Source organism: Thunnus thynnus, chromosome 2, assembly GCF_963924715.1.
Source record: "Thunnus thynnus chromosome 2, fThuThy2.1, whole genome shotgun sequence".
Taxonomy (NCBI): domain Eukaryota; kingdom Metazoa; phylum Chordata; class Actinopteri; order Scombriformes; family Scombridae; genus Thunnus; species Thunnus thynnus.
This window is the reverse complement of record NC_089518.1, coordinates 20,744,889-20,768,871: the sequence shown is the minus strand read 5'-3', so window position 1 is coordinate 20,768,871 and position 23,983 is coordinate 20,744,889. Positions and strand designations below refer to the sequence as shown.

At 40.5% G+C, this 23,983-nt stretch overlaps 2 protein-coding genes across 2 annotated transcripts in view; one reads left to right on the top strand and one right to left on the bottom strand.

Moving 5' to 3' along the window:
• Positions 1-31: 31 nt before the first annotated feature.
• myo1ha (myosin IHa) lies at positions 32-9,275 on the bottom strand. The gene is made up of 31 exons (XM_067609449.1): positions 8,566-9,275; positions 8,367-8,482; positions 8,052-8,250; positions 7,870-7,950; positions 7,279-7,458; positions 7,087-7,185; positions 6,886-6,999; positions 6,733-6,804; positions 6,533-6,652; positions 6,372-6,439; positions 6,074-6,179; positions 5,894-5,974; positions 5,717-5,808; positions 5,216-5,310; positions 5,044-5,090; positions 3,525-3,605; positions 3,190-3,295; positions 2,972-3,089; positions 2,757-2,870; positions 2,597-2,673; positions 2,450-2,518; positions 2,267-2,351; positions 2,008-2,170; positions 1,850-1,933; positions 1,679-1,772; positions 1,552-1,607; positions 1,335-1,470; positions 1,177-1,247; positions 740-837; positions 562-661; positions 32-443 (listed from the first exon to the last, which is right to left on the bottom strand). Exons 1-31 carry the CDS (start codon positions 8,716-8,718, stop codon positions 417-419), a joined length of 3,102 nt encoding a protein of 1,033 aa, XP_067465550.1. The 5' UTR covers positions 8,719-9,275; the 3' UTR covers positions 32-416.
• A 10,292-nt stretch (positions 9,276-19,567) lies between these two features.
• Positions 19,568-23,983, top strand: part of foxn4 (forkhead box N4) — a 6,412-nt gene continuing 1,996 nt past the window's right edge. Inside the window, exons 1-6 of the mRNA XM_067609365.1 lie at positions 19,568-19,726; positions 22,120-22,286; positions 23,217-23,329; positions 23,423-23,533; positions 23,625-23,752; positions 23,868-23,964. Of these exons, the coding sequence (XP_067465466.1) occupies positions 19,614-19,726; positions 22,120-22,286; positions 23,217-23,329; positions 23,423-23,533; positions 23,625-23,752; positions 23,868-23,964 (729 nt within the window). The 5' untranslated portion in view covers positions 19,568-19,613. The remainder of the gene's footprint in view (positions 19,727-22,119; positions 22,287-23,216; positions 23,330-23,422; positions 23,534-23,624; positions 23,753-23,867; positions 23,965-23,983) is intronic.

The window sequence follows — 23,983 nt, the reverse complement described above, 5'->3', positions numbered from 1 at the left end:
TATTTCATTTGTTCTAATTGTCAGTGAACTTTACAAAAGTATGATACATATGGCTTCTTTCTTAAGAAATCAGATTTACACATTCTTTGAAGCAGTTTAAGCAACATTAGGTGTTTTTAAATAGTCCAATGTCAGCTATTGCTATTTACTGTAGTACTGGACACAGTAGATACACATAATGATGTTAAAAACTTAAACTTCACATTTGATATTCTGTGATGGAAAAGTGTATTTAATCATTGACTAGTATGTATAGATGAAAAAAGTTACTGTACAACAAAACAAGCTCATCCAGGGCTGCTAAAGAGCTTCTGTTTCTGGTCAGCTGTGTATCCTGTGGCCATGCTGATCCTCCACTTAGGGGTCCCTTGATGAAATATGCAGGTGCTTCTTAAGTGTCTTCTCAGCCCTACACTTTACCGTGTCCGAGCCCGAGTGGCGACCTGCAGCGACAAAACAGCCTGATTCACCTTGTATTGTGTTGTCTGCTGACACATTTTAAATTATAGTATCAAATAGCGTCATTAAGCACATTCTTCATCATAACAGCACTCAACTCACCACCATGAGGTGTCCGTTCTTGGCCTTGTATACCATTGGCTCCTGACCAATGCTGAAGTCCACGGCACTCTCTTTCCCTGCCTGGATTTCAATCTTGATGCTAAGAATTGATGCAAACATGCAGCGTTTTAGATCAGAGCACATATTTTAAGTCTACAGTTCTTAGTCACAGACTCACCTGCCCTGAACCACTTTGATCGCATTCTGTTTGTTCACAATGACGCTGAGTTTGGTCAAAAACTCAAACAGGTGGTCACACTGCATCACCAGATCCCCCTGAAACAACCACAGAATATATACAACCAGACATATAGACCGTATATTTTTAAAAATGCCATTTCACATTTGTAGGAACTTGTGCCTTTTCCTTTTATTATTATACAAAGAAACTTGTAGCTGAAAAGAGTTCTGTGTAAATAATCTTTATGGTTTAATTTGACAATTCACTCAATATTTTCTTTACATTAATTCTTCTGAACATTGATCTCTTATTCATAGAACCTGAACATCATAAACTTTCATTAAAGGATTGATTTGTTCCAACACAACTAATCATTTCCATTTAAAAACTTTCCCACTGTCATATTTGTCATATTATACTGCTTATCCAGGTACCTTCTGTTTAGGGTCCTCACATGTTATGTGGAACACAATGGTGCCATCTGTCAAGTTACTGACCGAAATACCTGAAATGAGTCAAATTACAGACTTTTAGCTCAATTTGGGAACATCTGTGATGGCAGGTGACGCGTCTAATATCATACTGTGCTGACCCTTGAGAGAGGTGTACAACACTCTCTGTTTGATCTTTGCTTCCTCTATCAGGTAGGCAGCCGTCTGGGTGAGAACGAGCTGTCGCGGCCTCGGTTTGAAACCATTCCTGTCATATTTAATCACCGGGACGCTGTACTGCAGAAACACAGAATACAGCACAGTGAGTTGTTTCATGTGATGCTAATTTCCTCAAGGTCTATAATGACACTTTATTACCTTGATCTGCTCGTTGCGAATCATCTGCAGGACCCTCATGTTTATGTCTTGTTCACCTAAAGACATTAATCAGTGTAAAAATGGATTGTTCAAAAGAAAAGTGTGTGTAAATGTATCTGATGCTCACTGATTCTGGTGTCCACAAAAGGTTGAGCGACACTTTGTGGATAGCTTTCCTTTTTCCCCTTGAAGATGGAGCTGGTAATAAACTTCAGTTGAAGCTGGAAGGAGCAAAAACACGTGAAGTTAAGAAAAGTAAAAAAGAAAATATGATGATAAACTTTGACCTACGTGTCACCTGTGCTTTCTTTTGGGGTGTGATTCCTCTCACATACTTCCGCACCATAAGACGGTAGTAAAGCTTACGCAGTATTTCTGATGTCTGGGGAAGAACAAAAACATGAAATTATATGTTTATTTTAACTTTTGTGCAATGAAATCGATGGATCTTTGTACCTCTATCAGCACATGTGGTGGAGTTAGCCAGGTGGTTTTGTCCAAAACTGTTTTTGGCAGATTGAGTTTAAGCCTGTTCAGGAAATTCTGTCTCACAAAGGCCAGATACTCTGAGTTATCTGCGCTTTTCGCTTGCCCTCTGGTCATGTAGCCTTTGATAAATCTGAAATAAGTTGTAAAATATTATATTAGTTAAAGTTAAAAGTGGTGCTGAGAGGAGCTGTGTGATGATGAGTATGAGTTTCATCTTCTGTCTTACTTCTTGATGACTTTCACCGCCCAGGCTCTCCTGTCTCTCTCCTTCCTAGCCTGCACTCCTCTCCAGCAGGTTTCAATCTTAGTGGCTGAGGGTGTCAAAAAAATCATAGAAGTTGTGTCATTTTCCTTTTTCTCCCAAAACAACAGCACTGATTTACATTATACAATGAATTCTAACATTTACCAGCTTCTTTCTGTTTTCTGAATTCTCCCTTTGCCTTGTATCCTTTGTATTTGGCCTGAAGTCTTGTTGCTGAAATTTTAACACATGCTGTTAAATCACTGTGCAACTATTTATGACTAAAAACTATTAGAGTAGATTTGCACTCACCCAGTTCATGTTTACATTTCTCATAAGCATCCTCTGTGGCGTAAAGTGTCCTCGGATGACGGATGAATATTTTGGTTCTGTAGAACAAAAAATAAAGTAAAAAAGTGCTCCCCGCTTATAACGTATTTGCTCAGTTGAATGTAGGAAGACCTGTCCTCACCGTCCCATTTTATACTCATCTGGAAAGTAGCCCAGATGTTGAACCAGCACTTCAACTCCATCAGCAGGCTCTCCTCTCCAGTGTGGCCAGGTGGCTGGACACAGAGGTTTATATCTGTAAGATGCAGCAAAGCATGTTTTAAAAAGGAGCCCCTCAACTGAGATTTTTAAATTAAAGAGTCAAGCATAAAGTTCGAGCTCTGTGGCCCTTCACACCTCTTTAAAAAGACCTCATATTTGCGTCTGTAAGCAAAACCAGCACGTCTGACTCTGAGGTGCTCCATCAGGCCCAGATACTTCACCTGGTGCCTGATCAGTGCTTCATCAAATTGCCCTGTGTGTGTGTGTGCATGAGAGAGACAACGAAAGAGCATTTAGTCAGGTTCAAATATCTTCACCCTGTTAACAAAAAGCCCTTCTATTTGTTGAAGTACCTGGCTGCTTGGACTCATTGGATTTAAGACAGCGTATGTACCAGGCCTCTTTAGCCACAAGGATCTCTGTCAGCTTCAGCAGGCTGCTCTTAAACTGGGTCGCCACCTACAGACAAAACAAGAGGGTCATAATCCCCAACAGTTCATCTGTCAGATACATATGGTTTAATGATGGGGAAAAACTTACTTGACTTTATCTCAGTGGCCAAAGAGAAGGATGATCTTACATATGATTTGTAACTCTGAGCCATTACACGATACTACTGATAACATGTAATCAGATTTTGTTGGTGATACAGTTGAAGAATATGAAGAAATTAAATATGAGCACTCACTGTTTCTGGTCGTCGCCTGCTGTCTGGATCCACGCAGGAGAAGCATTCTCTGACTATGGCGTTTTTAGACTGACACATCAGCTGTGAGAAGGTGGGATAACACAAGATGTTGCTTAAACCTAAATTTCAAATATCCTGCATTCACTTCTTGTATTTCAACAGTGGTTCCCAAACTGGGAGTTGAGGCTACTTGGAAAATCGCAAAGCCATTGGGGTAACTGGTGTAACTAATAACAATGTGAATTGCTACAATCAATAAAATATCAATTAACAGGTTGCAACTGACTCAGACCTCTGCTATAAGGCTGTTATCCCAAAAATAGAAGAGAGACATTACATTGGCTCCCTGAAACTGTTAGCAGTGGTGGAGAGTAACTAAGTACATTTACTCAAGTACTGTACTTCAATACAATTAGGGGGTACTTTTACTTTACTTGAGTATTTCCATTTTATGCTACTTTATACTTCCACTCCTCTACATTTCAGGGGGAAATATTGTACTTTCTATTCCACTACATTTATTTGACAGCTTTAGTTACTTTTCAGATGAAGATTTGACACAATGGATAATATAACAAGCTTTTAAAATACAGCATTGTTAAAGATGAAACCAGTGGTTTCCAACCTTTTTGGCTTTTGACTTCTTACAAAAAGCAGTGTGTAGTCGAGGTCACATTTCAGATGTCTATGAGTTAACAGCTCCACCAAATAGTGATTTTTACCTCTAAACTTCTCACATTGTTTCATTTCAATAAATGTTCGAATGATCCAATATTTCACCAAAAATCTAAGATCAGAGAAAAAGTCCAAAAACTGAAAACAGATTTGTGTATCATAACTTTGTTTTTACCTCTTTCCTCTCCCATTAATCATCTCACAACCCCTCAAATTTATCTGGTGACCCTTTGGAGGGGCCCGATCCCTAGGTTGGGAACCACTGGACTAAACTAACTAACTGTATATAAAGAAGTTAAAACTAGCTCCACCTCCTGCAGCTACAACAGTAACATGCTGCTTACACACTGATACTTCAGTATTAATAATCTAATGATGTCATATATAGTAATATATCAGTCAGAGGGACCAAACCACTACTTTTACTGCAATACTTACTATTGTATAGTATAGTATTACATACTAACTACATCAAGCTGCTAATACTTATGTAATTTTACTTAAGTAGGATTTCATGCAGGACTTTTACTTGTAGTGGAGTATTTTTACGTTGCTGTATTGGTACTTTTACTGAAGTAAAGGAAAATGGGTGTTTTTTGTTTGTTTGTTTGTTTGTTTGTTTGTCTGTTTTATCATCAGTGTTATTAGCGTCACCTGTGCTGTTTCTGCTATGACAAGTTAAAATGTGAAAAATAAAGAAAAGGAAAATAAAGGAAGAAGATGATGCCATCAGGCTGTCAAGAACATTTTTGGAAACCAAGTTTGAGAACCACTGATTTACAGGAAGTCTACATTGTTAATAATTGAGGTAATAACTTTATAAAGTGTACATTTTCAGACTTACATCTTTTATGTTTCTATATAACAGGTCGTTATTTTTGTCCAGAAAACCTAAAATGTCACAGAAAGAAAACAAAAAACAAAGAAACATTAGGAGGCTGTTTGTCAGTTGAAAACAACCATGTTTAGATGTTTAAGGGCCAAGTAACAGAGCCTGAGATTGTAGTTTCTTTTACCCACAACACAGTAGGTGACCTCCCCAGCATAATGCAGCAGACGAAAATCTCCCCTCTCCAGAGTCTTACGTGTCATTTTGTCAGCCAGTTTGTGCCTGCAGTCAAAGAGGTGGAGAGAGACAGAGGGATGAAGAGTGAGAGGCTTTATGGACGAATCCTAATCCTCCGTCTCTATCGGCTCACTGTCGGCTCACTCGAAAGCCTCCACTCAGCAGAGAGTCGATGAATGGAGTTAGAGTCCAAGCTTTGAATTGCAACGTATCACAGAGATGCAGTTTGTAATTAATTAAAAGAACTGGTTAATTACCAAATGTGCCGCTCCAAAACACTGATGATGTAAACTTGAACATGATTGGAAAACCCAGATGTAAAAGTGTCCCATTGTCATATTGTCAGTTTCTTCACTTCTAAACCTACTAAACATCTTTTTAGAGAAAGTTTTAACCTCCCTACTTGTGACATATTCTATAAGTGTGTGCGCAAGGTCAGGTTTTAACTCACGTGACAAAGTGAGGGTGATTTCCCATCTTCTCTTCCAGTCTCTCCAGGAAGGTTAGATCTGTGGCGTCTCCCGGCCTGAGACACTCCTCATCCTGCAAGATCATCATTAGCACATCAGTGTTGTTCATTTCATAAACTTCTGACCTGACTTTAATGCATATTTCAACAAGTACACACCAGTATTGATATGATCCCTCTGTGTTTCTCCTCAACGAGGTCGCAGATTATCTTGTTGTTGAAGAACTGCACAGGCTCCCACTGGGGAAAAACGTGATGGAACAGATTGTGAATGGGACTCAATTCAACGCCAATCAGTGTAAACATAATATAGTTTTTGTTTCAGGTTGACAGGATTACCTCAATATCCTCTGCTTCATATTCTTCCTGCTCGGCCTTAAGTGTCAGCTGGATAAAAAGCTGCTGCAGCTTCTCATTGCAGTAGTTTATACAGAACTGCTCAAAACTAAGCGGGGAGAGAGTGATCACATCAACAACAACAGCCTAAGCTCAGTAACAATAATCAAGCAGTTTTCCCAAAGAGTATCAAAGAAAACTTCAGCCTATTATTGGCTAAAAAGTCTCTAAAATAGCCTTCAACAGGGTATCAACCATAATGTGCCGAACTGTAAGAAATGGCAAAGATTAGACTGCCTACCTGTTTACATAAAAAACCTCAAAACCATATATGTCCAAAAGCCCTATCACAGTCTTCCTTGAATGGTCCTGGCAGAAAAAAACAAACGAGAGTGTAAAATCCATACATAGTCATTTTTACTACCTGAGATTTGTCAATTTATCACACAGTCTTCTCCTCACCTTGTTCTCCATGGACTCGTTGATCCTGCTGACCAGCCAGGTGAAGGTGTGCCCATACATGGCTTTGGCCAGTGCATCTCTGGCATAGATGGCGTGATCGATTGTGAACGGACTGAAGACCTTTACATTGAGACAAATTAATAGTTACATGGCATGTTTGAATAGAAAAACAACTTGAGACCATTTAAACATGCTCGCACCTGATCTTTTTTGGCTTCTATCTTTCTGTATGTTAGTCCCTCTTGAAGACTGTGAGCATCAACTCCAAGTAGCTGCAGGGAAAAATAGCATTAATTAAGTTTCTTCTTTGTCTTCCTGTAATAATCCTGAATATCTTTAGTTTATTTTCTTACATTTGAGACCCAGCGCAACTCTGCGTTGTTGTTCAAGGTGGCATGGCCTTTACTGTCAGGGTCAAACTGGACATTTCCTAAGTGGAGAACGCTTGCAATGATCCCGAACAAGTGCTGCACAGAATAAATATCTGTCAAGCAAAAGTAGCAGGCAAGAGTGAGTGCTTTCAATCAGAGTATCAGCAACATCGTCCAACTTACATTAGTGTTAATCTCATTGATGTTGATGACTTGCAGTGCATTTTTGACAGTGTTCCAGTCATTTTTGTCATTAATAGAAGGCACGATGGCACACTCTCCCTGTCAAAGAGAGTCAACACAGTGACAGATTGTAAGTGTAGTACTGTCTACATATAAAATGTAATTCTTACACAGTCACCGAGTTGCACAGACTTGCGTTAGATAGTTGTAATGCTGGCAATCTCTCTCCAGGCCCAGCTGGTGCAGCAGGTCCTCATCCCCTCCCTCCACCAGCTGGTAGAAGATGTGGAAGTTTCTCTCCCCGTGATTCTGATGCACAACCCTCGACTTCTCCAGCAGGTAGTTCAGGATATGTCCTCCAACAGCATCCCCCTATGAGCATCATGATCCTAAAGACAGCAGCTCTACAACCTCCAGAAAGAACATAGCCTATGGTCCAATGGCCAGATTTTAAAAATCTTCCTCTTGAAAGTTATTTTTTAGTTGTAAGAAAGGAAAGTTGGTATTTTTTTCTTTGAAGTGAAGTTTGTCAATTTGTCCTTTTTTAACTCTAAGGGATTCAAATTGATTTAGCCCTTTTAAACTTTTTTTTTTTTTTTTTACAATTATATAGGTTTTTTGAACATATCAATAGTTTTATTTTGTGTGTCATATAATTAAAACATTATCTTGTCATTTCATTTAGAGTATGTCCTGTTTGTATATTCCCTGTTCTAGAGTAAAAACTAGATTTAAAGATAGAATTTTAAGAGCACATCTGTGAATATGGCTCCTAATTCTTACCTCGCTGTCAAACTGAATGTCCATATACTTCCCAAACCGACTCGAGTTGTCATTTTTCAGTGTTTTGGCGTTCCCAAAAGCCTGCAGGGAAACACAAGCATATCATGCAGAGTAATTAACGTCAGCATGACCTGAATTTTGTTATGTCATTACAATGATATAACATTAAGTAACCATCATACCTCCAGGACAGGGTTGGACATGAGCATTTTGTCCCTGACAGTGTTAAGTAGAGTGGTGCTCGGACAGCTGACAGCATAATACTGCAGAATCTTCTTGGAGGCCTCCGTCTTCCCCGCACCGCTCTCGCCAGATATGAGGATGAAGTGATTGTTTAACTCTGTCAGCATGGTGTGGTAGGCGTTGTCTGCCAAGGCGTAGCTGTAGAGGTGCACAACATTTCACAGGTGAACCTAAAAACACTGGACTAACAGTTACTTCAAGTTACTTTCAGGAGCTTGTCAGTGTGTGCTTGCAGATATAGGCTATCTACTCACATGTGTGGTGGAAGCTCAAAAAAGTTGACACCCATGTATAGATCCATCTGTTTCTTATTGTAGATATCCAGATCTTTGTAGGGGTTGACTGACACTATCGAAGTGCCAATGTAGGTCTAAAACAGTGAGTTAAAACATATTAGATTCATTGTAAAGTGTGTACATACATCAGTTGCAGGGTTCAAAGTCCTGGACTCACATAGATGAGATCCTTGCTGAAGCGTTTCTTGAGGTTGCTGAGGAAGGCCGGCTCTGTGGTTTCATCCAGGAGGACAAAGTCCTGAATGCCAACCCGGTCCCTGGCAGTCAGGGCACCCTCCATGTCCAGCTGACCCTGTGCAACAAGTTTCATCAACCATGATTAAGGAAATATATGAAAGTATTAAGAGCAGTAGGAAAACTCTTAAAAGTTTAAGTTATACCAAATCCCAGGAGTTCTACACAATAATCTAGATATATCTATATTTCTCAAACACATTACTCAATAAATAGTACTTTGCAGTCAAAAACAGAAGTTATTAGAGTAAAAAAAATGCAATTTTTATTCAACTTCAAGTTCAACTTTTGAGGAAGCAACATCTGCCAAAATAACAGTAACAAGTGTAACATAGGTTGTATGTATAACAATGATATTCAAAATTCTCAACCATGTATTTTAACTCATGCAGCTGGATGAATGACTGTTTGAATAAATGGCTCCGTGGGGGAGGAAGGAACTGAAAAAAGCACCAGAAAAAGCACAAACATGGTCCCCGTTAGTTCTATTGAAATAAGAGGTCTAGAGGTCCTATGTGGCTTTGAAGCAAAGCTCTGTGATTGTGCAGACGAACAGACAGAAGCTAATGATCGCTACACAGCACACAGGGACCTTGGCTGGCAGCCCATAGTTCACTAGAGCTGACGCACCAACCAAACACAACACACTGTGCAAATGGACTTGGGGGAGCCCAAAACAGCGGCACATTTAAGAAGCATAGTGGGAAAAATTCCACCGATCTGTTTTGCATTCTCAGCACCAACACTTAGACCAAAGGTTTTCACAGCTTTTGTTGGTTTTGTATTTTTTCTCCCCTCTCCTTTGGAAGCAGAAGTCCTTTGATTCTCAATTCTCTCTGTAAAAACATTAAAAAAAGATAATCCATTGGATCTAATTGACACAAAGCCCTCCGTCCCTCCTCCTCCCCTGCCTCTATCCTCCGCCTATGGCCCTCATTTCTTCTGAGAAAGGCCAAGTGTTTTTGTCCTGTAAATACCACGGAGCAGAGACAAAAAAGACGTCTTTAAAATGCAGTCTACAATCCATTACACATATTCCCCCTGCATATCCATTCAGTAATTATTCATTAGAAAACATTTAACGTCACAGTGAATTTCACACTAGGCAGTCGAAACACAATAGAGGAGATTTGGCCTATTTTGGGGTGAGGAGTTGGGGAGGGGGTTGGCTGTACAGAGGAAGGGTGAAGGCGAAAGAGGGGGGTGAGGAGGGGAGCAGTATTTGTCTGATCTGAGAACCTCTGAAACGGGGCCGTCTTGAGACAACGGGACAGACTAAATAGTGCAGTAACGGTCTGTGCCCCGCTGCTTGCTGTGACACTCATTTAGTGTGCCCCGAGGACGAACAATAGAGGCTTGTTCTAAGCAATCCTGTGCTGTAATTTGGACTTCATTACTTTGCTCACACGGGGCCCCATGGACGGATAGAGGAGGCTAGTCAGATGAGAGTGTTTTTTTCCACCTGTCAGCCCCGCACCCCCGAATGCTCTCACCCTTCTCCTCAACAATACCACTCACCCCGTGTCCCCACCAATAACCCTCACCCGACCCCCTTCCCATAGCCGCCCCCCCACCACCCCCACCCACTTTAAGCCAATGAGACAGGTGAACAATATCAATGAAGGAACCCTTTTTGGGATGTCAGAATCAATCTGGCAAAGTGATGGTAGTGGTGCTGGTGTGGGGTATCTGTGACACCCCCCTTTCTTCATGGGAACAAACTTCTCTCAGGGCAGCGCAAGCAGACAATATGCTGGGACAGCGTGACTTAGGGATCTGCCATACAGTGTTACAAGTAATAACACGGACAGATAAGCTCCTGTCAAGAGGAGGATTCGTGAATTCAGTGGTCATAATGATGCTAATGTTTTAGGTTTTCATCCAGAGCAAGAACAAAATCTAAAGGGTTGTTGTGCTCTGAATGTTGTTTGCTTTAGTGTCCTGCAGGTATTTTTTTCCAATCACTCTATGTTAGAAAAGCTTAACATTAAAAGGGGCGAGGACAAGAAAGTCTGAGTGTAGAAAGAACTCCCCCTCATGCCTGTTATTTGTAGCTTTATATACAAACAAGATTGTAATTCTAATTATAATTAAACAGCCGACAGCTTGATCTGATGCACAGCGGAAAGAATGATTATGTAATGAATCCACTTGAGCCATTGTCAGATCAGGTGAATTGCCTCGCTACCTCAGAGTCACAACCAATTGTATTTTAATTAAGAGATGGTCCCTCATCTTGGTCTAGAGTGTCAGTGTTGCCTGAGACTGAGTGACCTCATCTGTGCAAGAAGCAGAAGTAGCCTTTAGGGGAGAGAAGGAGGGTGGGAGGGAGGGAGGGGGAGACAGAGCAATTTACCAACCAAGTAACAGAAAAGTTTATCTCCCTCTTTAGGGGGATTCTGCCTGATTATCTGGTTTTTGGTAATATCTCCACTTGACCCCAAAGGTCTTCATATCTTGCAACAAACAAATGGTTCTGTGTAGCTTCTACTGACCAAAGCCATTTCCAAGAAGCAGCTTAAGGCTAAGACAGTATGTAATCTTAGCCTGTAGACTACAATGGGACTCATATCATCTTAGTCTTAAAATGGGAACACTGGGAAACATAAGAGAACATTCACACTGAACTGTCAAGCTTTAAAACCCATTGACAGCATCTATAATACCCAAACTGCACTTTGAAATGCAATAAAACCACAAGGCTGTTCACAAAGAGAATCACATGACAATAAAGAAAAACCCTTCAAACCTGCATTTTTGAAGTTGTATCCGTCTGTTCAAACTGGCAAAAGTTTCCTTGTCTCCAGAGAAGTTAGACAGGAGTAACGTGTCCTCCTGTGTCTGCTTGCACGCAGACAATCAGTGAACCTGTAAGCACTGGAGGCTTGACAGTTAGTTGGCAAAAGTCCAGCCTGTGTAATACTAATAAAAAACACATTTACTGTCCTCTCCTGAGGTTTGTCTAGCAGCTCATTAATCCTGTAATGCAGGTGTTGGTGATGCTGCATGGAGGCCTGGGCACATATATGCTCCTCCACACCATCCTGACCCAGACTCGGGACACTGTGGGCCAGGTGCTTAATCATTCATGTCGTGGGAGGTGAAGGGACAGAGAGATCTTATTCAGTTCTTACCTGGGTATCTACTGCTCTGCTGAGTGTAACATAACAATACAGAAACAAGATCCAAACCACACCAAACCAACTGTCCCCCTTTCGCTCTCTTCTTCTCCTCCACTTTAAGCTCCATTACATCTCTACTAACAGCAAAAAAAAGTCTCCTTATCCCTGCTGGCAGAGTCTAGGTCTGGTTACTGATCTTTGATTAGATGGATACATTACAGCGTATTCACTAACTGCTTTATTGCTCAGCATAACAGAGTTGTTCAAGGGAGCAGCGTTGTTTAGAAAGGCAGTCTTAGCTGCCAATGTTCAGTCCTTGTGTAAAATGCGACTGGGTTGATGCCCAAATGCAATTACCTCATTTTTTGCTTGAGTGAGAACAATTATCAGACAACAGCACATTCAATTCAAGTTCCTACAACAGCATTTAAATGCCAGAGTCTATAATTGGCCTTCAACTTTAATTGTATCGTACTCAGGGAAAATTTCTCATTAAAATATTATTATTAAAATGTAATATAATTGTGTGAATATATACAGTACCAGTCAAAAGCGTGGACTGTGTGTTTCAACTGGTAATGTATATGTGGTATTAACAGTTAAACTGCTAACATGGTGATGTTATGATGTATGTTTACCATGTTCAGCATCTTAGTTTAGCATGTTAGCATGCTAACATTTGCTAATTGGCACTAAACACAAAGGACAGCTGAGACAGTGAATGTGAATGTAATTAGTTTTTTACATATCTAGTCATGAACCAAAGTAAATTTATCAAATAAAACAAATTTTATTATCAGACGATGACTAGATGAAAAAAGTCAGACAATCATGAAAGTCAGTATGTGTTTAGCCCATCAAACGGTTTAAATATTCATAACGACTCAGCTTTTGATGAGTATCCCCTGAATGTGATGACACATTCCAGATTTTATGTTGTCACTTGAAATACGCATGTTTCAAATATTTTTTTAAAATGTTTTATGCATGTTTATATACTTTCTTCTGTGTGCTTAAGTCTTTATTTTATTGTCCCTCAGGGACAATAAAGTTTAATTTGAAAGTTTCATTTATGGGATTCATCCTCTGGGGAACATGAAAGTCTCTAAAAAATCTCATGGCATGGACCAAAGTAACCAACTGATCAAACAACACTACCCTCCCTATAGAGCTATGATGATAACATGGTTAAAAATAAAAGGACAAACTCTTATGTTTAAACACATAAATTATTACTTACAACTAGATGCTTAAGCATTTGCAAACTTATAGTGGAGTAATTGTTGGGCCTTGATTTAGTATTAAGGCTGTTCATATCCTCAATATCCAGCAATACTGATCTTTTTTAAACTGTAAAACTATTGTGCAGTCAACATACATTTCATACTCATCATTTCTCTCTGTATTACACGTTTGGACGGACTTCCTTACAGACAAGGAGAAATAATCAACTCATGATATTCATCTATAAAGCTCTACTGTTTAAGCCTCACATCTCTTCTAATATTTATATCTTGTGACTACAGAGACGCAGAACTCGTTTGAGGTACTAAATGGAATAAACTGCAAACTGCCCACAAACTAGATCCTTTCGTTCTCTTTGGAGATTTAAAAACTTAATTATCTGATGTGTTTTTTATGATTCTTGTGACTGTTTTTATTCATTATTTGTTCATTGTAATTGTGTTGCCTTAGCTGTGTTGTTACTGTATACTGGTTGTTTCTTGTTCTCAGGTCTCTCTTGACAAACAGATCTCAATCTCAATGAGAGTACTTGATTAAATAAAGTTTAAATTAAAAATATATATATGATTATTTTTATGTCTTGAGACTATGTGCTAAAAAATCAATAGTGAGTTTTCTTTTGTGTATAAAAATGAACATTCCTTAAAGCAGCTGCACCTTGTGAGAAGAGACTGGGTGGAAGTAACAATGTGTTTACTTCTGTTACCTGGTAACCACCATCAAAAAACACACACCCTCCACCTTAACACAGGTGTCAGTTTTCTCTGCTCTGGTGACTTAAATGTGTGAAAAGATCAGGTTTCACCCAATTTATGGATTGATTAATTATTGGAAAGTTCTCAGTCGGTTGCTATAATTGGTGACCAGTTGAGTGTTGAACATATTATAATTATTCACTCTCCACTCCAGAAAAGTTGTCAAGGTTACCTCCGCCGTCGCCCCACCTCTCCCCCGGCCCATGCTTGTCCAATCTTAACAAGCTTTGTGCTACCCACTGGGCTCTGATTCAGCACGAGACCCGGCAAATCCAATTACACAGGAGTCAGAGAGGTTGATTTTCCCATTATAGATTCCATGCTGAGAATGAGAGCTGATGATAACACTCACATCACACCACTACTGCCCCCTCGCTCTCGCCTCTCTCCTTCTCATTTTGTCTCCATTTCACTGTTTCCCTCCCTTTATTTCTCCCTCTCTTCCTATCTAATTCTTCTTTTCCCAAAGACCCTCTTTCTTCCCCTGTCCCTTTCTTTTGATCTCTCCTTCTTTCATAGTCCATTATTCTAATTTTTCAGAGCAGCGTAACGAAGGCTGGGCCTGTCATCATTTCAGTCCTTAAGTGCTGGGTCAGTGAGGTTAGTTCATACTTCACATTGGACATTTTTTACTTAGACATAATTTCTGTCTTGCTTGAGAAACAAGAAGGATATATAACATTATTAAACCTCCCTTTTAATTGTTTTTTTCTTCTGTCAGGCATTTTTTTGGACCTGTGCCTTTAAATATCTCATTCTAATTTGCTTTACACTTGATTAGACAATTATCTTTATACAATACCCACTTAAACACCAGGAATGAAATATTTGTCAGCTTGGATAACCTCTGAAAGGTCATTGCTGAAACTAAATGCACAGTTATTCAGACAACTTGACTTAGCGGTGTCTGAGTGCCATCCTTAGAGGACACCATGTGCCTGCTGCGCCACATAAAAAGTAAATGAGAGCTCTTTTGGAAATGAGGCTCTTTTACACTCAGTCGGCTGTGAAAACGAAGAAGACTTTTGCTCCATCTTTACCCTCTAGGGCACCAAAAAGGACTGACCTCGCCTCAGAGCAGAGGCTTTGGTGTTGACACAGGTCGCTCAGAGGTCAACACCATTGACCTCTCTAAAACTTGAAGATGGGGTTTTCTGTGATCCTGCAGGACAATAGGATTGTGAAGTCCAGCAGTCTGTCCAGAGAAATCATCTGCCCTGCAGGAGGGAAAATGGTGTGATGGGATGTGTGCTTGACCATTATTAACCAATACTCAGTCAGTGCATTAAACATCCACTGCAGCTCAACCTCCCCATTGTCCATACTGATACAAACAGATGGCTAATTGTGAATACACTTCTAAGCATTATGCATAGCCATAAATGGCATTATGTAATCTGAATTTAGTGGCAAGAATCTGAGCAATGGAGATCTGAATATCTCACCAAAAAAACCCAAAACTGTCTGTATGCTTGTCTGTCAAGTTGTCTGATTGTAATTTCATTTATTCATGTGTGATCTGGATAAAGTGACCCTTTAATACAGGTTGCCTGTTCTGATTGTTGCATTCTGGAAGTCATTATGCAACATATCAAGTTTATTATATCGCAACAGTGTTTGAGCTGCACTTAAAAGGTTTAAGACAACTATAATCTTGTGTAGTAAACATTTAATTTCCCCTTTTACTAAATAGATGTGAAGCAAACACATAAATGAGTGAATGATGTGACATTACATGAACAACTTAATACTAGAGTTGCCATTTTATCATTGTGGTGTCACGTCTTTCTTCTATCAAGGAAACAGAAGTTACATCACAGAAACCTTTTGTAAGTCGTCACTGACTGACCTTTGACAGGGCAACCTGAGGCCTGACAGTCTGGACACTCTGCTCCGTCCAGGTTGAAGCATCTTTGGGGAAACAAAGTCTTTGGCAGGACCCCGATGCTGCGTCTTGGCTAAGCATGGCCGACAGCAGCTTCCTCTGTGTGACCATGAGGGTCACTCTGGGTGACATGCTGTTCTGGGGGACACTGTGTCTCTCTGCCTGCAGAGGAGATTAGAGGGGTGAGCTGACCTCGTTCTCAGAGGGGCTGGTGTGTTTTGAGTAAACAATTGGTGCAAGACAAAAACACAGGCTACAAACACAGGCCAACCCTGGGCGGTGATCCCATTTTTTCCCCATTACTCCACAACAGGCATGAGAGAGGAGAGCCGTCACTCTGTGTTCCTGGACTGCAGGGAGTCCTCGTGCTCTGATGCATCAGTGGCACTCAGAGTCTCCCTGAGTGCATCACACGCAGCCAGGTCAAGCTCTCAGAGCTGGCCCACAGGTCACTGCCATTAACCTGAGAGTCCTACAATTTCACTCACTGGCCGTGGAGAAATATCTTGATAATATCAACATGTTCCTGACAGTTACTGAGGCTATGCCCGGTTGCACACAACAGTAAAACCACAGAACAGAAACCACTTCGCAGAAGCTTTTTCATTGCCCAACAAATTATGTAATTTAGCAACAGGAAAACACAATAAAACTACTGGCATAGAGGGACAGGTGATACAAGTAGATTTTTCTCATTTAAGGCTTAAAAAAGACATGTACATCTGCAAAGAAGTCTTTATTCTTCTGTTTTATTGAGAGATGTTTCTCTTATTTTGTCCCAGCAGATGTGCATGCCTACAATAAATGCCTGCATGATGGTTATATTGTCAAGATATTTATTCATGGCCAGATGTGAAATTGTAGAACTGATGCGCCAGCAATTCATGCAGCAAACTGAGTCCTATCAAGTTTAACATCGAGAGCAGGAGGTGTCACTTAAAAGAAGTTTGACGACCACCATTTGAATATTCAAGACAACTTAAGCCAGACAGTTGCTGCCTGAACTGCTGGTGCATCAGTCGAAGAAGACTGTAGAACGTGGTGTAGAGTGAAGACTAAAGCAGGACAACTTAGAAAGGTAAATTGTGATCACAAAAAGACACAACACACACACTGACTAAAACACATGTAACATGATGTTTGCTTACCAAAAGTAAAAACTATAGCATCAAAAATCACCAATTCAGATTTTGTATTTACTGCATTGATGGTACATTGCATTGTCAGTAAATCTGCAACTAACTATTATTTTCATTATAGATTTTTTTTTTGATTAATCGACTAATTGTTTGGTGTAAGAGAGAGGGAAATGGCATCACAATTTCCTAAAGGCCAATGTGATGTCACTCCCAAACGTAAAGATATTCAGTTTACTCAGAGCCATATAAAGAGAGTATACTATACAGATGGGGGAAAAGGGAATGGGTTGGGCATTTCTGCTTGAAAAATACATTTAGAAAGAATTAATCATGAATCACAATAGTTGCAGATTATTTTTTCTGTCAGCCAAACATCAACAACACCTGACCAACAGTATTTGACAGTATTTCACATACACTGGTCCAGGGTGTCACTCTCCTGTTTCCAGATCGTAACCCTGCAGGCTTTAGGACCTGGAGGATGTGCTCTCTGAGGACGGCCTTGTTTTTGTCCGTTACGTTCATGCATGTAATCATTGATTGTGCCTATTGTGACAGGCCGATTTACCATCTGTAGGGTCCCATGGGACTGATAGTGCTGTCAGTGCTGCCTCCCTACAGACTTGAAGGAATGCCCCTTTAATATCCGGCCGCAAATTTAATCTTTAACAGGTTTCACCTTTAAGATTATATTAATTCCTAAAATACAGCAACTTCACCACTGGAACACAAACATTTTCCTCTATAAAGGAAGATTTTTTATCATCTCTGATCTTCTATCAAATTGTATAACAATTTAAAGTGAGACATGGCTGTCACTTGGAGGTCCATCCCTTTAAAATTTCTCGTCAATTAAATAATAGTGAAATCTAACTTTTGCTTTGACCCCCTGGAGCTCCCATAAGGACCCCTGGGGGTCCCTGAATGCAACAATCAAATAGTCATATTCATTTATTATTCTGAGAAATTCGGGAAAAAGTAAATCAGCAAACAAATATGAATGCTTAGAGCTGCTTTACCACATTACTCCTCTTTTTTCCCTACAAATTTAAGGGTGCATCAATCCTCTTAGAGCTGTATATATTAGAAAAACCGAGTTAGACTCTCTGTAGAGACACAAAAAAAGATTTAACCCAAGTTGTCATTGGGCAATTGAGAGGATCTCATAAAGAAAACCAGCTGTTGGAAGTGAGATTTTTTCTTTACTCAGCTGAAGTGAGGAGGTGTCACAGTCATTTCTTATTTTCTGAACTGGTTAGTGTACTGTCTTCTGTCTTCTTGCCACTCTTTTTTTTTTTTTGCTGGAGTGAACCTGTTCTCCACTGTGAGCCTTTGCCGCCTCCTGCTGCAGCCCCCCTGCCCTCCCTATACGCGCCTCCCCGGCTCTTTTTCCCACTGCTGAGAGGAGCAGGACGCGGCCACAGCGGCGGGAAGCAAATTATCTACAAGCACTTCCCTAAAAGAAAAAAAAAAGTTCACACTCACATACACAGATGCCACCACAAGTAGCGACTCACATCGTCTTAGACCTGAACGAAGGAGCTTACTTGGAATAACCTGACAGGAGCACACTGGAGCAAAATGGATATTTCATGATTCTTCTTCATTTTTTGTTTAATTTAGGTGTTTTTGTCTGCTGCTTCTGTTTTGCATGACCTAGTTTAACTATTTTAATATACTTAACTTTTTCTTTTGCCATACTAGTCAAATTACTTGGACAGATTATAGGCCTATAGGCCTGTACTTATGTATTTAGTGATATATTAAGACGCACAAGGCGCACCTGTGTCCCTGGAGCTACCAGCGCAATAGGACTAACAGAGAGGAAGATAAAAGATAAAAACGTGTAGATATAACAACTTATTTCTTTACTAATAACCCCATAAGAGGACTGAAATGTCTGGATGGAGTATGGTCTGATTTTTAATCCAACAAGCTTCGCGTTTGGCTGCTGTTGGATCCACTGGATGAGCGCACTGCTGTGACACAAAGCAGCCAACAAACTGAGAGAGAGAGAAAAAAAAAAATCAAATCTCTGCTACTTCTGTGTTGCTCCTTGCAGTGGGAAGTGTGGATGTCCTCGGGACTGTTAACAGGCACTGCATTAACAGCAGCTGTCAAACTCATGGGATCCTCCTCCTCCTCCTCCTGCGCCCCGGGCGACTGGGAGCTCTGCTGAGGTCTCCACTGCGCATGACAGAGCGCTGGACAGCTCCAGAGAGGGAAATTTAAAAACGGTTTTGGAGAATCAAGTGCAACACAGTGAAATACAGTACAGGGGCTCGCGACCGGCTCACACATCCTTCAATATCTTCCAAAACAGGTGAATATTTTTTTTTACTGATTTCTCTCTTTCAGCGTCACAGTCTTTGTGTGATTGTTAGTTTTTATGAGCTAAGTGACATTTTAATGATTAAAGGCTTTATTCTTAATTTCTTTGTTGGCAGACATGATGAACCATTTACTTCTACAGGCTAACTTAATGTGACCTAACTGTTATGTAAACATTTGAACTGAATGTCTGTCTATAAATGCAGGCTATTTTTATTCTATGTATTTTTCATGTAATTCAATTAATGAGGGTGAAGAGTAGAAAATCATTTTAACAGTTGAAAAGGTTTCAGACAACAACAAAGGCATGTATGAGCCTGTTATCAATTTATTTTGCATCTGGTTAATCTTCCTCAAAATTGGGTTGATATATTTGCTTTTTACTAACTCAGAAACAATTTGGTCAAAGTAATATCATCCATGTTGTAATAAGATCTTCAACATTGCTTGTTTATTTCTGTTTGAAGATAATCTAAAGTGTGTTCATTTTATTGATGTCCGTACAGAGGCACCACACATCCCAGGAAATGATAGAAGGTGGAATTACATCCAGGATGTCAGGAATAATTGAAAATGCTGGGCATCATCCGTCTCCACAAGACTACAGGTAGGATTTAAACCATGTTCAGCTTTATTAGAACCGACTGTTACAGACTCATCTTTGGCTAAACAATTTATAATTTCTTTTGTTGCATATTGTCAAAAAAAAAAACACTCTCTGAGACGCCTTAATAGATGAAATGCATATTTTTATTAATAAAACCCCTTAAGGTGTTTTGCAAAGAGTCATGGAACAAATTGTTCAACTCCACTATGTTTCATCTAAAGGTAGATGGACAGCTCTTTTTGTGCATGAGGGGGGGGTTGCGTGAAAAAGGAGAGAGGAAAAAAAATCTGAACTGAAGAATAAATGATTTTCAGACTGAATGGATCTGTCAGAAACCATCAGCTCTGTTTACACTCCCGCTGTCGGCACACGGAGAGCCTGAGCCTCTTGGCCTGCTGGCTCAGGGGGAGACGGGGCGCTCTGGGTCACCAGTATGCACAAGTGGCTCCCAATTAGAAAAGGAGGGAGGGAAGGGAAGGGAGAGAGAGGGAGGGAGGCAGGGAGGGAAGGAGGAGGTGCAATATTTAGTGTTGTTGAACCTCTGGGAAGGCTCGGATGATACATGGAGACACCAGCTCAACATGTTTTGCATCAGTGAGCAATTTCTATGCTGCTGGTAGTACAAGAGGAGGGGAGGTGGGAATACCCCCCATGTGTCATCTATTCTTATGTTTTTATCAGTATGTACTGGGCATTTATGATGAATAATTGCAACCTTGAGAAGACATGTGAAGAAAAAGTGTAAAAGAGCAGCTATAGCAACTACTGACTATAATTTTATGCTTTTTATGCCACACAAAAAGAAAAAGACTCTCTGCATTTGTACCTTTGTAGTGCTTTCATTCAACATTCAGTCACTCATAGATGATTGAAAATTATTCATTCATTTCGTGAAAAGTGAAATAAAACTCGCAGCTGCTAGACAGCAATAACAAGGTTCACCAACATCAAAGCTCCAGCTGGGATATTGTGATACTGAACTTCACAACAACACCTGTCTGCCTCTGTCCTCAAAAAGGACGATCACACAGAATCATTTGCTGGCGCATGCAAGGTGTTCGAGGCTGATCGTGCTGATTCCTGGCTGCAATGATGTCATTTATTCAGATGGCAGACACAGAGCCCTGACCTCAAACTACATTTGCACCCCCTAACCCCCAACCCCCCTGGCCCTAGGCTCCGTTGATTTCCCCGTGTAGGGAGGGTGGGTGGGGGGGGGGTTGGGGGCGGCAGTGAGGATAGAGGCTGGAAAGGGACAGGGAAGCAGATGGCATCCTATTTGTCCCTCTTATGTGAGGGCTGTCATTCCAACAGATTAATGCAAGGGCCGGGTAAAGAAAAGAAACGACAGAGACAATCAAGGAAGGGTCTGGAGAAGACAATAGAGCCACGTGCCACTGGGCAGATTTGTCGTTTGGGACACAATAGGTGATCATTTTTCAATAGACAAGGCCAACTGTTGCAGGCAACATGTGCTGCTGTCCCATGTTTCAAACGATCTCATGCGTTGTTTACTTATGATTCAGCCAATGGTTAGGGCCAGACTGTGGTCACCTGACACAGGGTTGATTTTTTAATAGGAGATTTGGTGTGTATGAGGGGGGTGGGGGTGGCGGTGGAGGGGCGTACTTCTACACTGTCCACAGACCCACAAAGTAACTGAATAGTATGTGTTGTCATAGCGACCCCAATTACTAAACCCCTGCACAGTAAGTGTGTGTGCAGGGGAGACTGAAGAGGATTCAAGAGGATTCCTCTCTTTTCTTTCTTTCTCTTCGAGGCTCGCTGCATAAAAAACGTAATGGCTGAAAGCTGATTGGCACTGGCAGTTCACTGGTTAAACAAAAATCCTTCTTTTAATCCAGTTTACAGCAAAATAATAGCATGGATTATACAAATAAAATTATGGATTAAAAACATCTATTACTGAAAACATATTTGCAATTTTGAAAATATATGTTTTCCATATTTTCATAAATCAGCAAAGAAGAATAAACTAAGAGAAACAAAGATCAGTGTGCCGTTCCTTGTATTCCAATCTCAACAGATGATTTCCTCTGAATGGAAAGCTTGTTTAACTCCCTCATTGTTGATTAAAACTGTCACTGCTAAATAACACTTGTAGTTAATCTTCTTATGGTAAATCCTGGATGGCACAGCTAATACACGGCTTTGCTGAGCAGCTTTCATCTGTTTCCCCAGATTCAGACTCATTACAGTGGTTTTGACTTTGAAGGACAAACATGTTCTTTCAAGTGTTTAGATTTAAATTCCACTTCTGGTCTATGTGTGTCTGAGCCAACAGCCGTGTTTAACCCCCCCCCCCCCCCCCAACCACCCCTCCCCCAACCACCCCTCCCCTTCCTCCTCCTCCTCCTCCTCCTCTCTTGAAGGCTTCTGACCACGGACCCCTCCCAGCTGAGGGAGGAGGACCTCCCTGGGGACCTGCAGTCTCTGTCATGGCTCACCTCTGTGGATGTGCCCCGACTACAGCAGATGGTTGATAGTCGAGGCCACAGTAACGGGCCCTCCCAGGGCAGCTTGTTGGAGCAACAGACAGGTGAGGTGACAGGCAGGGGACAGTGCAACATTCAAAAACCTCGTCATCTCTCCGATTGGATGAATCAGGAGTGCTGGATTCATAGCCTCTGTAGACAGAACACAGTCTGAAATTTGTTAAAGTTCCTTTCTGAGATCAATAAAGTTTGATCTCATCCGACTGACTTTTGGTGAGATTTTCTGAGGTTTGAGCAATCAGCTTTAACTCAGCCCAGTGCAAAGCATTCAAAAAGTTTTGGTGGTCAAAGTGCAAAAACAAATGTACTTGAAAAATTTAACATCTTCCCTTTTGAAACATTATGAAAAGTTACTCACAAAACCAACTCTCAGACCTCAAATTGAACAGTTTAATAGGAGAACAGGGCTGCAACTAACAATTATTTTTGTTATCGATTTATCTGTCAATTATTTTCACGATTCACCAATCAGTTGTTTGGTCTATAAAATGTCAGAATTGGTAGGAAACGTTTCTTAAAGCCCAAGATACAACCTAAAATATCTTGTTTTATCACGACCAACAGCCCACAACCCAAAGATATTCAGTTTACTGTCATAGAGGACTAAAGAAACCAGAATTTTTTTTTTTTTTTTTAAATCACAAAAATTATTTGATTATCAAAATCGCAAAAGTTGCTGATTAATTTTCTGTTGATTGACTAATCAATTAATCGACTAATCGTTGCAGCTCTAATCCAGAACCACCTTCAAATCTTTCACTGTGAAAACTGTTCACTCTGAAGTCTGTGGATTGTCATAAAGTAGCCATCAACTTGTTTTTAGAGAGGCTGCTGTAGTGAAATAGAGACAATATCTGAAAAACCTCAGAAACCACACCACAAATATTTAAAAGGATCAAACAAATATGTTTGTTTCTGTTATTGGGCAAACTTTCCTTTAAATTCAACAACAGCCTGGCTGCTCCTCCTTACAGCTCAGCTGAACAACATGACGATGACGGCGGGTCAGGGCTCCATGCTCCACCTCCAGAGCAACATGCAGCACAGCCCCCTGGGAATCAGCATCATCAACACCCACAGCGGAAGTGTGAGTTTTAGCAGTGGTGCAAAGAAAAAAAAAGTTTTGTGTTGTACAGTGCTTATTGTGTAATTTAATGTCAAATGTCCCTTTGTTTCACAGATGTCTCCATTCTCCATGAATGGGCTGCCCTCACCTGGATACCAGTGCCCTACCTCAGTCTACCAGCCCACACCCCAGCAGGTGTACTCTCTAACCCAAACTGGACAACAGGTAACATTCGCTAACTTCATAAAGAGTCTGATCAACAGGGATACTATAAATGATAAAGTTCCTCATCACTATCTTCTCCTTTATCTCTTAGTGTTCAACTGGTGGGCTTTATAGCAATGTCTCTTTCAACAACCAAAGTCTGTTTACGCAACCTCGCCTGGCTCCACAAGACCAGGAGCTGCAGCCCAAGTCTTTTCCCAAGCCAATCTACTCCTACAGGTCAGACCTCACTTAACTATCTGAAATCAAATAAAAATATTCACCTGCATTACTTTATAGTCTGCTTTCAATTTCTTTCAATTAATGATTTTTTTTCCTGGTGATTATTTCTCAGCTGTTTGATTGCCATGGCTCTGAAGAACAGCAAAACTGGCAGCCTCCCAGTCAGTGAGATCTATAGCTTTATGAAGGAACACTTTCCTTATTTCAAGGTATGATCCTCTATTAATA